Genomic DNA, 16,910 nt, shown 5'->3' on the forward strand with positions numbered 1-16,910 from the left:
TATTGTAATTTTATACTTTAATAATGAGCAAGTCAGCATCTTTGGGATATGCTTACCGCTATTTATTTTGAATCAGTTTTAGTGGCCCAAAACTTATTTTTAGTTTTGCAACATAGGGATAAAACGGTGATCAGTGACTCCAGCTTAGCTGCATTGTCTGTAGGGGGTCAATGGTAGTCAGAAATCTACCTCCAGTCTCATAAGAGGCTACTGCTCTATCCCTCCGCCATGGTCGACCGTACAGGTAATCTAGTTCTGAATGACGCTCACATCCGACCATGAAATTAGTGTAGCCTTCTCCTACGCAGATAATCTCTGAATCAGCAGAGCCTTTACGCCCCTCCTTGGCATCCTGCTCGCCACGCAAAGGGGCAAAGTCAAGATCTCACATAGGAAATAGTGTCGCCTTCTCCTGAGTAGATCCATTTTGGACCCCCCATTCACAATGCCATTCCAGTGCAAAGGAACCACCTTCCTCTTCCATCTTGGGGGCTTCTTTGAGGTCCACCCCAAGTTTTGGCTTCAAAAACTGCCTTGTACAACTCCAGCTACTTCAGGAAAAGATATACTCTGATTGACAGGGATCAATATGAAACATGGATGGGGGTTTATGGGTTTTATCCTATTTTGAGCATTACCACCATTATGGTCCCTGAAAAAAAAAAATCTAGATTATAGAAAACAAAAATCCTATATAGGAATAGAATTTCCAGCAGGCATAAAGTAAAAAAAAAAATCCCCAAAATAATAAGCTAAATACGGTACATAAAGCTGGGAATCAAACATTTTTACAATAGGGTATAGGGAGAATAAAAAAAGGAAAAACAGCAACAAATTAGTTAAAATTATTTTGTATTCGTTTTATGTGTCCATGAAATATCCATATGAAACAATCTTACAAAATCCCAAAACTGCGGCATCTCATGTGTCAAACTAAAGTATAAAAACAGGAAAGATTTAGCCCCGCGCTTTATTAAGCTGGTAGTGGTGGGATTACCGCAGCAGCTGCGACTTCTATGTTTATGACGCGGCAAGTTTGATCCTTGGAAGAAACACTTTGAAATAACCATGAAACGAGCTCGATAATAAACACGATGGACCAGCTGAGGGGGGAAAATAAAACATAAGTCCGAGCAAAGGATCGGGTGTGGGGGAGGGAGAGAAAGCCTGCTGCACTATGAATATAGATTGGAATATTTGGATATATAGGAATCCATCTATTAATGGACAGATTTAAATGAGGGTTGTCTATCCACTTACAAAAAAAAAAATAGACCAAAATAAAAAGTAGACAGACCTTACCCATCCAGCAAAACAAGCACTTAGCACTAGTGATGAGTGACCGTGCTGGGATAAGGTGTTACCCGCCATGCTCTGGTGCTAATAGAGTGTCCTGGGTGGCTGCATGTCTCATGGCTGTTGGGCACCAGCAACGCATTTGGGCATTGCCCAAGAGTCGGGAGACATGCAGCCGCGGGGACACGGACATATTATTCGAGCACGCCGAGCATGGCGGATAACACCTTATCAGAGCACGTTTGCCCATTACTACTTACGACCTTGCTGGTATCTCTACTTCATGCTCCGCCTGGACGGACACGTGACCACTGCAACCAGTCACTGTCGCAGAGGTAACCAACACGTCACCACATGTCTATCTGGATGGAGCATGATATACAAGACCGACAAGAAAGGTAAAAGGCATCAGAATGGGATTGGTAAGGAACATATGACTTCTTGGGTTCATCATGAGCCTTTATTACAGCACTTCTTCATCTTCAATACACAGCTCTGGGATTTAGAAGGGCTCTATTGCTTTTTATTTCTCCAAACGTCTAAAATTACAGAAGCGCTCCCATATAATGCGCAAGCCCTAAACCTAGGCAGAGGGGTATGTAATGTAGTGTAAAAGGCCACGTGCACACGCTCAGTATTTTACATCAGTATTTCTCAGCCAAAACCAGGAGTGGGTGATAAATACAGAAGTGGTGACGAGTTTCGATTATACTCTTCCTCTGATTGTTCCTCACCTGGTTTCCTCCTTACAAATACTGATGTAAAATACTGAACAAATTCTGAATGTGTGCACGTGGCCGATCACAGCTTTCCCCAATTTCCAGAGCTGCTCCGATCCTGTTCTCACCGACATTACTCCAATTTCGTCTCGCTGGATCCCACTGGGCCTCATTCTGATGCTCTATGACTTACACTGTAAGGCCGGGGTCACACTGGCGACTAAAACGGACAAGTGCAAGGTGATTAAAAAAAAAAAAAAAATCACATTGCACTCGGACCAATGTTAAACTATGGGGCAGCTCCCAGCAGCCAATTTTTTGTGGGTCCGAGGATCGCAGCATGCTGCGATTGTCACGGACACTCGGCCGACTCTCACCTATGGGTGCGAGTGAGACAGCGCACATCACTTGGATATCATCAGAGTGAAAACGCGGACCCCAGCAATGGAGGAGATGGAGAAATTAGTTTCTCCGCCTCCTCCGCACGAGAGGCTCGGAGCAGACACATGACACTCGGTTCCCGCTCGCAGCAGAGCAGGAGCCGAGGGTCATTAGCATATCGCATCCGATGCCATATGCTAGTGTGACCCCGGTCTAACAACCACTTCCGGGTCACACACAGGCCCCAGTGGGATCCAGTGGGTCTGAATTGGAGACATAAGAAAGAGAAGAGGATCGCAGCGGCGCTGGAGACCGGTAATTGGTAGTATACACTTACATTACATGCACATTTACACAGGTTTAAGGCATGAAACTTTACATGGGAGCGCTTCTATAAACAACAATGCAAATCCCAACAGAAAAAAAAAAATCAGCCACTGTTTCTCGTTAAGGCCATGTTCACACGTTCCTGATTTCCCTGCTGTTTTTTCTGCACTAAAAACCGCAGCTCTTGGCAGAAAACGCAGGTGCGTTTTTTGGTGCGTTTTTGATGCGTCTTTTGATGTGGTTTTTAGGCTAAGTTCACATTTGCGTTGTGCGCCGCAGCGTCGTCGCCGCAACGCACAACGCAAACAAAAACGCAGCACATGCGGCCCCATGCGGCGCCAATGTTAAAGATAGGGCCGCACGACGCATGCGTTTTTTAAAAGGTCGGCGCCGCACAAAAAATCCAACATGTTGCGTTTGCCGCGCCCAGACAGGTGCGCCCTAACGCCGCATGCGGCGTAAAACGCAACACAACGCATGCACATGCGGCCCCATGCGGCGCCAATGTTAAAGATAGGGCCGCACGACGCATGCGTTTTGTTGCGGCGGCGACGCTGCGGCGCAAACCGCAAATGTGAACGTACCCTTAGTGCGGTTTTTTATGCAGTTTTCTCTGCAGAGTCTGTGTGTTTTCTAGGAAGTTTTCTTAGGGTTAAAATGGCTGAAAATACCCTACCCCTAACCCTAGTTCTAACTGCAGTGGGGGAAAAAAAAAAAAAATTCTTTATTTTATTATTGTTACTACCTATGGGGGTGATAAAGGGGGGGGGTCATTTACCTTTTTTTTTTTATTTTGATCACTGTGAGGTTATCACAGTGATCAAAATGTGCCTGGAATGAATCCGGCCGGCAGATTCGGCGGGCGCACTGCGCATGCGCCCGCCATTTTGGAAGATGGCGGCGCCCAGGGAGAAGACGGCCAGATGGACACCGGGAGGCCCGGTAAGTATAAGGGGGGAGATGAGGGTACGGGGGGGGCGTCGGAGCACGGGGGGGGTGGCATCGGAGCACGGGGGGCAGCCACACTCCACCCACACACTTCCTGCTGCAGCGGTTCTGCACCACAAACCGCAGAAAAGCCGCAGATATTTTTTTCGTCTGCGGGTTTTACTGCGGGTTTGACCTCACAATGGAGGTCAATGGGTGCAGAACCGCTGCAGTTCCGCAAAAAGAAGTGACATGGTCCTTCTTTTTTACCGCAGCTATTCAGAACGGCTTTTTTAGTGCATTTCCGCAATGTGGGCACAGCGGTTCCTGTTTTCCATAGGGTACATTGTACTGTACCCTGCATGGAAAACAGCTGCGGACCCGCAGCGGCAAAATCGCGGCGGTTCCGCAGTTAAAAACGCATAGTGTGAACATGGCCTTACAGCTCTCATGCAGACCCCGCAAGACTGTCCATGCGTGCTGTGCCCCTTGTAATGGCAGTAGTAAAGAGGGCACATAGAGGGGAGTGATACAGGACGGACGATAGACAAGTCTGCATAGGTACTGAAGACAAAGTTGTCGGACTTATTATTTTGTGAAATTACTTTAATCCGTTCAATCTACAAGCTCTTATTATTATTATTATATAACAATAAAAAAAAAAAATTAAAAAAAAATTCTTATGGCTGTGTTCACATGGAGCATTTTTTTGGGGCTGCAGTTTTGGTTTTGCAAATTAAAAGCGGCTTTGTATAATGGCAGCAAAATCTATGAGATTTCAGAAATGTCGTGAACACGCTTTTGAGAACTGCACCATTTTTTAAAAGAAACCTGACAGGAGATACATGCTGCCCAAACCGTGGACATGTATCAGCCACTGCGCTGCACAGATTCAGAAAAAAAAACAAATTTCAATATCTGCCAGGGACCGAGCTGCGCTGTGCACTAATTGTACAGGTGGGACCCCGGCAGCATCTGCCGCCCCCTGGCAGTGACATGTATCGCCTCAGGTTCCCTTTAAATCTGCAGCCTGTCAATTCCTGCAGCATTTTTGGCAAATATCACTATTAAACATGTACTGTAGACAAAGCACACAAGTAATCCACACCCAAAAAACAAACGCAACAAAAAAAACACTGCAAAACGGGTTTTGAATGCAACGTTTTACTGCCAAGAAAGCAGCTTTTGGCAGCAGAAAATCAACACAGCAAAAACTCTGCGTGTGAACATAATCTAAATTGTAACAAAACATTCACACATGCTGTCATTCTGCAGGACATATTACAAATATACAGTGGCATGTAAAAGTTTTGACACCCCTGGTCAAAATCACAGATAAGAAAGTTGAAGCTAAAATGATCTCTAAAAGGGCTAATGTGAAAGATGAAACAGTCACTTTGTATTCTAGGCAAAAAATATATACGTTGTCACTTTTTACATTTTAAAAATTACAAAAAGTAAAATAGGCCGATGCGAAAGTTTTGACACCTTGCATGGTTAGTACCTAGTAGCACCCTCTTTTGCAAGTATCACAGCTTGTAAATGCTTTTTGTTGCCAGCCAAGAGTCTTTCACTTCTTGTTTGAGGGATTTTCATCCATTCTTCCTTGTAAAATTCTTCCATTTCTGTGAGATTCCTGGGTCGTCTTGCATCCTCTGCTATTCTGAGATCTGGCCACAGATTTTCAATGATGTTCAGATCAGGGGACTGTGAGGGCCATGGTAAAACCTTCAGCTTGCACCTTTGGAGATATTCTACTGTGGATTTTGAAGTGTGCTTAGGATCATTATCCATTTGTAGAAGCCATCCTCTTTTTAACGTCAACTTTTTTTTTTTTTACAGATGGCGTTATGATTGCATCAAGAATTTGTTGAAATTTCATTGAATCCATTCTTCCCTCTACCCGTGAAATGTTCCCCGTGCCATTGGCTGCAACAAAACATGATTGATCCACCCCCATGCTTAATGGTTGGCGAGATGTTCTCTTCCTGAAATTCTGTGCCTTTTTTTTCTCCACACATTATAGCCAAAGAGTTCTATTTTAACCCCATCTGTCCACAGGACTTGTTTCCAAAATGCATTAGGCTTGTTTAAATGTTCTTTTGCATACTTCTGACACTGAATTTTATTTTGTGGACGCAGGAGAGGTTTTCTTCTGATGACTCTTCCATGAAGGCCATATTTGTGCAGGTGTCTCTGAACAGTAGAACAATGTACCACAACTCCGGAGTCTACTAAATCTTTATGAAGGTCTTTTGCAGTCAAGCGGGGTTCTGATTTGCCTTTCTAGCAGTCCTACGAGAAGCTCTCACTGAAATTTTGTTTGGTCTTCCAGACCTTATCCTGACCTTCACTGTTCCTGGTAACTGCTACTTCTTAATTACATTTCAAACTCAGGAAAGGGCAACTTAAACGCTTTGCTATCTTATAACCTTTTCCTGCTTTGTGGGCCTCCACCATTTTCAAAGTGCTAGGCAGCTGCTTAGAAGAACCCATAGCTGCGTTTTTTTTGGCGCAAGGTTAGAGGAGGCTGGGTTTTTATCAAGCTGGGAAATTTGCATCACCTGGCCTTTCCTAACGATGATATTGAACAACCATAGCCCTAACAGGCTAATTAAGGTCTGAAACCTTAGTCAAAGTTATCTGTGCACACAAATCTCCAAGGGTGCCCTAACTTTTGCATCTACCCATTTTCCTTTTTGCAATTTTTAAAATGTAAAAAGTGACTATATATTTTTGGCCTAAAATACAAAGGAAATGTGTCATCTTTAACTTTAGCCCTTTTAGAGATCATTTCATCTTCATCTTGCTTAAAGGGCCACTGTCACCCCCTCCAGCCGTTATAAACTAAAAGAGCCACCTTGTGCAGCAGTAATGCTGCATTCTAACAAGGTGGCTGTTTTAGTTTTTGCTTCTGTTATTCCCTCAATAAAGCGTTTTATAATGGGATTCCTGGGCAGATTCCTGCCCAGACCGACGCTGGAAGGCGGGGAACCTGGGGGAGCGTCTGACAAGCGCAGTGCGCATGCCCAGGAATCCCAGCCCCGCACTGTGCATAATGCATAACACAGCGCGGGGCAGGGATTCAGTAACAGGGTGGCCGCACTGCCCGCACAGGCGCAGTCAGGAACACGGCATCTGAGCTATGACTGCCAATTCTCAATGCGCCTGCCCCAGGCAGGCACGCACAGCGCAGGCGCCGGATTTCAGAAGAAAACAGCGCGCAGGGGGCGGCGACCATCGCCCCAGAAGAGATGAGTGACGGCAATTGGGCGCTTCACAGAGGAGGCTTCAGACCTGCCTCCCTGGCTAAAGATAGGTATTTGGGGAAAATTATAAAACGCTTTATTGAGGGAATAACAGAAGCAAAAACTAAAAGAGCCACCTTGTTAGACTGCAGCATTACTGCTGCACAAGGTGGCTCTTTTAGTTTATAACGGCTGGATGGGGTGACAGTGGCCCTTTAATTGTTCACAATAACAGTAATTTTGACCAGAGGTGTCCAAATTTTTACATGCCACTGAACGTGCAAACGCTAAGTATTTGCTGTAGACATTTCTGCACTAGACATGCAGCGTAAAATTCATGAGTTGTTCCCCATGAATTGGAATGTGTGAAAATGTGCTGGAGATTTTAAACTGCTTCAAATCTGCAAGGAAAAAATAAGCAAAGTAAGTGTGCATGAGACTTCAGAAATACGATGGTACTAGCAAATGCTTCAGTTTTTGCGGCAAAAGTGCACGGGAAAAAGGGGACTAAAAAATAGCAAAAACTTAACGAATGCACATACACGAGGGGTTGGGCTGAACTTTGCAGAAAAAAAAAAATCAGCTGAGAGGAGCTCAGGAGAAGGAAGATAAGAGTTTGTTCACATGTGGATTTTGAAATGGATCCACATAAAAAAACTGCTCTAAATTCTCTGAGTAATCTTGAGGATCTGGTTCCTTATGTGGATCCGCTTCAAAGCGCATACCAAAATACTCCATGTGAACAGACCCTAAGGGTATGCACTCACATATAGTATCTGCAGCAGATTTTTCTGCTGCAAAAACCCTCAGTAAAATATGGATGTTTTATGTGTTATTACTTGTGTTTTTCCCCCCTCATTTATTTGACTGGGTAAAAAAAAAAAAAAGCTGCAAAAATGCTGCAGAATTGAAAAAACACTTTGACGCTGCCGTCACACTAGCAGTATTTGGTCAGTATTTTACATCAGTATTTGTAAGCCAAAACCAGGAGTGGGTGATAAATGCAGAAGTGGTGCAGATGTTTCTGTTATACTTTTCCTCTGATTGTTCCACTCCTGGTTTTGGCTTACAAATACTGATGTAAAATACTGACCAAATACTGATAGTGTGACGGCAGCCTGAACGTTCAGAGCCATTACCAAGAACTGTACAGATTTCTAGGTTTGAAATGCGCAGGATTTTTGCAACATGTCCTGTTTTTAAACTTGTGTGTTTTCCATATATTTTTAAAGGATCAATAAAGCTCTTTTTTCAGTTGGAAATTTTGGAGATTGAGTTCACTTTGCCTATACTGGAAATCGCTTCCTTATGAGACGAAAAAAGGCCACGTGTGAACAAGCCCTTGCAGTTATGAATAATAGATATAGAGGCTATAAGAAGAAAAATGGAGCAAAAAATTTAATGAAACCCAATAAAATGTTTATCAGCAAAACATGCATGTATTTAAGAGAAGAATATAAAAGAGAAAAGCCCCTACAAGTGTCCACATTCTGGAATTGTTCAACTAAAGGAAGTTGTAGTTACATGGTTTTAAATTCTGTCTCATCCAATGTACAGAGAGAGGATGGGGTAGAGTCAGCTATTTAAGTAGTCAGCCAGCCCCCTTCATATAAATCTCTGGTCACGTGCCGACATGGGGATAGAAGCCCAAATTAAATATGGTGCTTGCATGCAAAACCTGTATAGGCGAAAAACTGCAAGGACAGTTTTACCATACAACAGTGTTGCCGAAGCTGTGGGTAAACTAGGTACATTGCCGAGCTTCCATTTTAATTAACAGCTAGTGATGAGCGAGTGTACTCGTTGCTCGGGTTTTCCTAGCACGCTCGGGTGATCTCCGAGTATTTATGACTGCTCGGAGATTTAGTTTTCCTTGCCACAGCTACATGATTTGCGACTGTTAGACAGGCCGAATACATGTGGGGATTCCCTAGCAAACAGACAAACCCCACATGTACTCAGGCTGGCTAGCAGCTGTAAATCAGGCAGCTGCGTCAACAAAAACTAAATCTCCGAGCAGTCACAAATACTCGGAGATCACCCGAGTGTGCCTTGATCTTAGGCCGGGATCACACACAGCGAGATACGGCCGAGTCTCGCAGGTTAAAACCAAGCTCTGGCACCGGCACTCCAGAGCGGGGCGTGCAGCCGCATAGCAATACATGGAGCCGCACGCTCCGCTCCGGAGTGCCAGAGCTTGTTTTTAGCCTGCGAGACTCGGCCGTATCTCGCTGTAGTGTGACTCCGGCCTAATGTGGGTCCTACAGGGATCTAGAAAGCTCTAGTAGGTGTCTGAGAGCTCAGGGTGGGGGGAGAACACATGGAACACGGTGAGCAAAAACTTACAGACACGCTGCAGAAACAAAACCATCCCGGTGAATGGAACGGATTTCCACATTTCAACATGGCGTTAACGCTAGATCTACACAGTGACTTTGGCCACAACACAGGTCTCATGGCTTGAGCTTGTTATGTGTCGCTACTACATCACGGTGTCATTTAGGGCAGTTGAGACGCATTACTACCTCTAGGGTACCGCAAGAAGTTGGTTGTAAAACATTGCACTCAGATGGATTTTCTGCTTTTCGCTTACATGGTACCCCAGGGAGACCCCACTTACCCGCTTTACATTGTGATGAAACAGCAGCACATTTGACCACGTGACAGGTGTAGTGGTCAAGTCACAGTATGGCACCAGTCCAAAGTGGTATTCCAGTCTCACTAAGTGGTGGCATAATGCCAGGGGGTGCCATCACTAACACGGCTATTCTGTCTTGGCTCACTTCAGTATCACAAGGCGAGTGGGGACAATAAAATCTTGCACATCCATTCAGGCACCAATGGAGGCGGCATCACCGGTCACACTCACTCACATAGCAGAATACTCTAATGATCGCTGTAGGTCTGATCTCTGGACCCCCATGAGAACGAAGGTGCTGGTGCACTTTCACAGTTTTTCATAGGCACATGGGTATTCCTGGCCACTCGCTATAGAGCAACTAAGAAAATGTGGAAGGCTGCAGTTCCCTGTACATATAAGAAGCCAGGAGCGCTGCTGTGCAGGGAAAAATGGGATCAGCCCTGCAGTGGAGACCCCAGAAATTGAACCTCAGCAGTCAATAAAAGGGCTGTCTCCTCCCGCTTACTTCTGCCTCAGAAGGGAAGTATCACTAATGACATTGTGCTGAAAGATAGCAGACAGAATGGATTTATGATACTTGTGCATTGGCACACATCTGCCAACATGATGTCATCAGCGCCGCACATCTTACAATGCAGAGGCGAGTGCCGCCTGACAAGTAATGGCATACCCCAGCATCACCCCTTCAGCATCCCCATATACATAATATAGGTGGAAAACCTATCCTATGAGCGACCATCTGCAAATGGCTGTCTCATCGACATTGTACAGTCTTTCCAACCAGCCATGCATGCTCAGGGACACCGATGAGATCACTGGCCTCCAATGGACCCCGCGTCAATGGGACATGTGCATAGGTGATAAATGTTATTTGTGGCAAAACCTTCTACCAGCTGCCTCCTTAACTTACAAATTAAGAGACATCAAACGGGCTGTCCAGTCAAAATAAGTTAGCACCTATCCATGGGATTGGTGGGGGTCCGACAGCTGGGACCTACACCAGCCTGCAGATCGGGGAATTTTTATCACTGTCAGGGAACTTTTATCTCTGTTATGAAAAAGAGCAGCAGGTCGAATGTTTCTTCCATTTTCTAATAGTGAAAAAGCTGGAAAAATAAGAAAGCAGTGCAGGGAATGAATAGAGCCGCGGTCAAGGGAGTGCACTGCCACTCCTTCCTAACAGGGATAAAAGTGCACTGTTCTTCCAATCAGTGCAGGTCGTAGTAGGCTGGATGCCCACCGACCAACAAGGTATCCCCAATCCTGTGGATAAGTGACAACTTGTTCGATTTGGACAACCCCTTTAAAAGGGATCTCCCACTACCATGAGTTATGACATCTGATTGATGGCGGGAGGAAACTCATCACCCTCATTAATAAGCTGTTTGATGTCAGATGTAAACAGTGTACAGAGGGGAACAGGATGGCTCTGCTAAACGTGCAGTGGTCGCTGCCACGTACTACAAATCTGTGGGATTCACATCCGTCCTCCGACAGAGGTGACAGCAGCAGAACGGTGAGGGTGCCAGGTGCGGCCCCCACACGATAAATCATCAATATAAAAATAATAGGGATCAGACTACACAGTGGTTATCTGTAGTCTGTAACCATGGAAACACAGAACACGGATCAGTATGTGATTTTTTGTTTACGTTTATTCCAGAGCCATCGGATCAATAAAATCAGAAAGTCAGACACAATATAGAGCGGACGTCGGGCGAATGCAAGGCTTATGAACTTACTGGCAGAAATCAGACAGTGCAAAAGACCGATAAAAGAGTTACAGACTGTGACCGCAAGCTCGCTGATGGAATCTCGGTAAGCTCATTCTGCAGCCACAATATAGCGCAGCATGGCGAGCTCAGTGATGGAGCCTCAGTAATAGCATTCTGCAGCCACAATACAGCGCAGCACGGCGAGCTCAGTGATGGAGCCTCAGTAATAGCATTCTGCAGCCACAATATAGCGCAGCATGGCGAGCTCAGTGATGGAGCCTCAGTAATAGCATTCTGCAGCCACAATATAGCGCAGCATGGCGAGCTCAGTGATGGAGCCTCAGTAATAGCATTCTGCAGCCACAATATAGCGCAGCACGGAGAGCTCAGTGATGGAGCCTCAGCTCATTCTGCAGCCACAGTACAGCGCAGCACGGAGAGCTCAGTGATGGAGTCTCAGCTCATTCTCACCACAGTACAGCGCAGCACGGAGAGCTCAGTGATGGAGTCTCAGCTCATTCTCACCACAGTACAGCGCAGCACGGAGAGCTCAGTGATGGAGTCTCAGCTCATTCTCACCACAGTACAGCGCAGCACGGAGAGCTCAGTGATGGAGTCTCAGCTCATTCTCACCCCAGTACAGCGCAGCACGGCGAGCTCAGTGATGGAGCCTCAGCTCATTCTCACCACAGTACAGCGCAGCACGGAGAGCTCAGTGATGGAGTCTCAGCTCATTCTCACCACAATACAGCGCAGCACGGAGAGCTCAGTGATGGAGTCTCAGCTCATTCTCACCACAGTACAGCGCAGCACGGAGAGCTCAGTGATGGAGTCTCAGCTCATTCTCACCACAGTACAGCGCAGCACGGTGAGCTCAGTGATGGAGTCTCAGCTCATTCTCACCACAATACAGCGCAGCACGGAGAGCTCAGTGATGGAGTCTCAGCTCATTCTCACCACAGTACAGCGCAGCACGGAGAGCTCAGTGATGGAGTCTCAGCTCATTCTCACCCCAGTACAGCGCAGCACGGAGAGCTCAGTGATGGAGCCTCAGCTCATTCTCACCACAGTACAGCGCAGCACGGAGAGCTCAGTGATGGAGTCTCAGCTCATTCTCACCACAGTACAGCGCAGCACGGAGAGCTCAGTGATGGAGTCTCAGCTCATTCTCACCACAGTACAGCGCAGCACGGAGAGCTCAGTGATGGAGTCTCAGCTCATTCTCACCACAGTACAGCGCAGCACGGAGAGCTCAGTGATGGAGTCTCAGCTCATTCTGCAGCCACAGTACAGCGCAGCACGGAGAGCTCAGTGATGGAGTCTCAGCTCATCCTGACCACAGTACAGCGCAGCACGGAGAGCTCAGTGATGGAGTCTCAGCTCATTCTCACCACAGTACAGCGCAGCACGGAGAGCTCAGTGATGGAGCCTCAGCTCATTCTCACCACAGTACAGCGCAGCACGGAGAGCTCAGTGATGGAGTCTCAGCTCATTCTGCAGCCACAGTACAGCGCAGCACGGAGAGCTCAGTGATGGAGTCTCAGCTCATCCTGACCACAATACAGCGCAGCACGGAGAGCTCAGTGATGGAGTCTCAGCTCATTCTCACCACAGTACAGCGCAGCACGGAGAGCTCAGTGATGGAGCCTCAGCTCATTCTCACCACAGTACAGCGCAGCACGGAGAGCTCAGTGATGGAGTCTCAGCTCATTCTCACCACAGTACAGCGCAGCACGGAGAGCTCAGTGATGGAGCCTCAGCTCATTCTCACCACAGTACAGCGCAGCACGGAGAGCTCAGTGATGGAGCCTCAGCTCATTCTGCAGCCACAGTACAGCGCAGCACGGAGAGCTCAGTGATGGAGTCTCAGCTCATTCTGCAGCCACAGTACAGCGCAGCACGGAGAGCTCAGTGATGGAGTCTCAGCTCATCCTGACCACAGTACAGCGCAGCACGGAGAGCTCAGTGATGGAGTCTCAGCTCATTCTCACCACAGTACAGCGCAGCACGGAGAGCTCAGTGATGGAGTCTCAGCTCATTCTCACCACAGTACAGCGCAGCACGGAGAGCTCAGTGATGGAGCCTCAGCTCATTCTCACCACAGTACAGCGCAGCACGGAGAGCTCAGTGATGGAGCCTCAGCTCATTCTGCAGCCACAGTACAGCGCAGCACGGAGAGCTCAGTGATGGAGCCTCAGCTCATTCTGCAGCCACAGTACAGCGCAGCACGGAGAGCTCAGTGATGGAGCCTCAGCTCATTCTCACCACAGTACAGCGCAGCACGGAGAGCTCAGTGATGGAGCCTCAGCTCATTCTCACCACAGTACAGCGCAGCACGGAGAGCTCAGTGATGGAGCCTCAGCTCATTCTCACCACAATACAGCGCAGCACGGAGAGCTCAGTGATGGAGCCTCAGCTCATTCTGCAGCCACAGTACAGCGCAGCACGGAGAGCTCAGTGATGGAGCCTCAGCTCATTCTGCAGCCACAGTACAGCGCAGCACGGTGAGCTCAGTGATGGAGCCTCAGCTCATTCTCACCACAATACAGTGCAGCACGGAGAGCTCAGTGATGGAGTCTCAGTAATAGCATTCTGCAGCCACAATACAGCGCAGCACGGAGAGCTCAGTGATGGAGTCTCAGCTAATTCTCACCACAGTACAGCGCAGCACGGAGAGCTCAGTGATGGAGCCTCAGCTCATTCTGCAGCCACAGTACAGCGCAGCACGGAGAGCTCAGTGATGGAGCCTCAGCTCATTCTGCAGCCACAGTACAGCGCAGCACGGAGAGCTCAGTGATGGAGCCTCAGCTCATTCTGCAGCCACAGTACAGCGCAGCACGGAGAGCTCAGTGATGGAGCCTCAGCTCATTCTCACCACAGTACAGCGCAGCACGGAGAGCTCAGTGATGGAGCCTCAGCTCATTCTCACCACAGTACAGCGCAGCACGGAGAGCTCAGTGATGGAGCCTCAGCTCATTCTCACCACAATACAGCGCAGCACGGAGAGCTCAGTGATGGAGCCTCAGCTCATTCTGCAGCCACAGTACAGCGCAGCACGGAGAGCTCAGTGATGGAGCCTCAGCTCATTCTGCAGCCACAGTACAGCGCAGCACGGAGAGCTCAGTGATGGAGTCTCAGCTCATTCTGCAGCCACAGTACAGCGCAGCACGGAGAGCTCAGTGATGGAGTCTCAGCTCATCCTGACCACAGTACAGCGCAGCACGGAGAGCTCAGTGATGGAGTCTCAGCTCATTCTCACCACAGTACAGCGCAGCACGGAGAGCTCAGTGATGGAGTCTCAGCTCATTCTCACCACAGTACAGCGCAGCACGGAGAGCTCAGTGATGGAGCCTCAGCTCATTCTCACCACAGTACAGCGCAGCACGGAGAGCTCAGTGATGGAGCCTCAGCTCATTCTCACCACAATACAGCGCAGCACGGAGAGCTCAGTGATGGAGCCTCAGCTCATTCTCACCACAGTACAGCGCAGCACGGAGAGCTCAGTGATGGAGCCTCAGCTCATTCTGCAGCCACAGTACAGCGCAGCACGGAGAGCTCAGTGATGGAGCCTCAGCTCATTCTCACCACAATACAGCGCAGCACGGAGAGCTCAGTGATGGAGTCTCAGCTCATTCTGCAGCCACAGTACAGCGCAGCACGGAGAGCTCAGTGATGGAGCCTCAGCTCATTCTGCAGCCACAGTACAGCGCAGCACGGAGAGCTCAGTGATGGAGCCTCAGCTCATTCTGCAGCCACAGTACAGCGCAGCACGGTGAGCTCAGTGATGGAGCCTCAGCTCATTCTCACCACAATACAGCGCAGCACGGTGAGCTCAGTGATGGAGCCTCAGCTCATTCTCACCACAATACAGCGCAGCACGGAGAGCTCAGTGATGGAGTCTCAGTAATAGCATTCTGCAGCCACAATACAGCGCAGCACGGAGAGCTCAGTGATGGAGCCTCAGCTCATTCTCACCACAGTACAGCGCAGCACGGAGAGCTCAGTGATGGAGCCTCAGCTCATTCTCACCACAGTACAGCGCAGCACGGAGAGCTCAGTGATGGAGCCTCAGCTCATTCTGCAGCCACAGTACAGCGCAGCACGGAGAGCTCAGTGATGGAGCCTCAGCTCATTCTCACCACAGTACAGCGCAGCACGGAGAGCTCAGTGATGGAGTCTCAGCTCATTCTCACCACAGTACAGCGCAGCACGGAGAGCTCAGTGATGGAGTCTCAGCTCATTCTCACCACAGTACAGCGCAGCACGGAGAGCTCAGTGATGGAGCCTCAGCTCATTCTCACCACAGTACAGCGCAGCACGGAGAGCTCAGTGATGGAGCCTCAGCTCATTCTCACCACAATACAGCGCAGCACGGAGAGCTCAGTGATGGAGTCTCAGCTCATTCTCACCACAGTACAGCGCAGCACGGAGAGCTCAGCGATGGAGTCTCAGCTCATTCTCACCACAGTACAGCGCAGCACGGAGAGCTCAGTGATGGAGTCTCAGCTCATTCTCACCACAATACAGCGCAGCACGGAGAGCTCAGTGATGGAGTCTCAGCTCATTCTCACCACAATACAGCGCAGCACGGAGAGCTCAGTGATGGAGTCTCAGCTCATTCTGCAGCCACAGTACAGCGCAGCACAGCAGCTCTAAGAAGCCAAATATTTAATGAAAACAAATTGAAAAATTATTGTTCGCTCCAAATCCAGGGAGTAAAGTAAGAGACCACCTCTGACTAATAAGCGAGGCCATGCTGACACCTGTAGTCCCAGCACAGTCTGGGGCTCGGGCGGACACTCACCTGTGCGCATACCAGCATCACTCCGGGGCTCCGGTGCCCGCTCCTCACCAGCTGCAGCCCGGCATACACGGCTCCGACACCGACCAGGCCCACTCCCGCCATACGAGTCACTCTCGGCGTTATCCGTATCCCTGGGCCCCCGAGGGCCACCAATTTACGAGCAAAACCAGGGAATCCCCTTCTCCACGCCGCCATCTTCCCGGAAGTGTCAGCTGTCACTGGCCGCTCAGCTCTCGCGCGAGGCAGTCAGCTGGTGCGTGACGTCACGGGGCTGCTCCGGGGACTGAGCGGTGCGGCGGGCTGAGGCGCAGTCAGTGACCGGCCGGCGGCGGAGAGGGGGCTGCTCGGTGCAATCATCAGTGCTGAGCACCCCGGGGGATAGTCCCTCTACAGCGCCTATGCACAGATGGCTGTGGAGCACAGTTTTTCAAGAGGTTTTTTTTTTTTTTTAATAAAACTTTGCACATTTTTAGACAACTTTTTAAGGCTACATTCCACAATGAGCTTTGGGTCAGTCTGTGGCGTTGCAGATTTTTTGCACCGTTTCTGCACCCATATAAGTAAAATAGGTTACTTGCATTCTTCCGAAAATCTGCACCATCAAACCCCCCCAAATACTCATTGTGGGAGCATAGACTAAGGCTGTGTTCCCACCATGAGTTTTTGATGCTGCTTATTTTCATTGCCTCAAAATGCTCATCTTCTAGTTCCAGCAAGTTCAAGCAAATAGCGTCGCCCTTACTTTTGATAACCAGCAAAGGTAAAGCAGTCAGCTGTAGGCTTATAGTATCAGACCAGGAAAGTCCCAGGATGAAGAGAGCAGCTGCCAAAATACCATATTTGAAGCTGCTG

General features: G+C 48.5%; 1 protein-coding gene across 1 annotated transcript in view; it reads right to left on the reverse strand.

The window, feature by feature from the left end:
• The window catches only part of MICU2 (mitochondrial calcium uptake 2), a 342,067-nt gene extending 325,795 nt beyond the window's left edge, over positions 1-16,272 (reverse strand). Inside the window, exon 1 of the mRNA XM_069759113.1 lies at positions 16,059-16,272. Within this exon, the coding sequence (XP_069615214.1) occupies positions 16,059-16,253 (195 nt within the window). The 5' untranslated portion in view covers positions 16,254-16,272. The remainder of the gene's footprint in view (positions 1-16,058) is intronic.
• Positions 16,273-16,910: the final 638 nt, after the last annotated feature.

This window comes from Ranitomeya imitator, chromosome 3, assembly GCF_032444005.1.
Source record: "Ranitomeya imitator isolate aRanImi1 chromosome 3, aRanImi1.pri, whole genome shotgun sequence".
Taxonomy (NCBI): domain Eukaryota; kingdom Metazoa; phylum Chordata; class Amphibia; order Anura; family Dendrobatidae; genus Ranitomeya; species Ranitomeya imitator.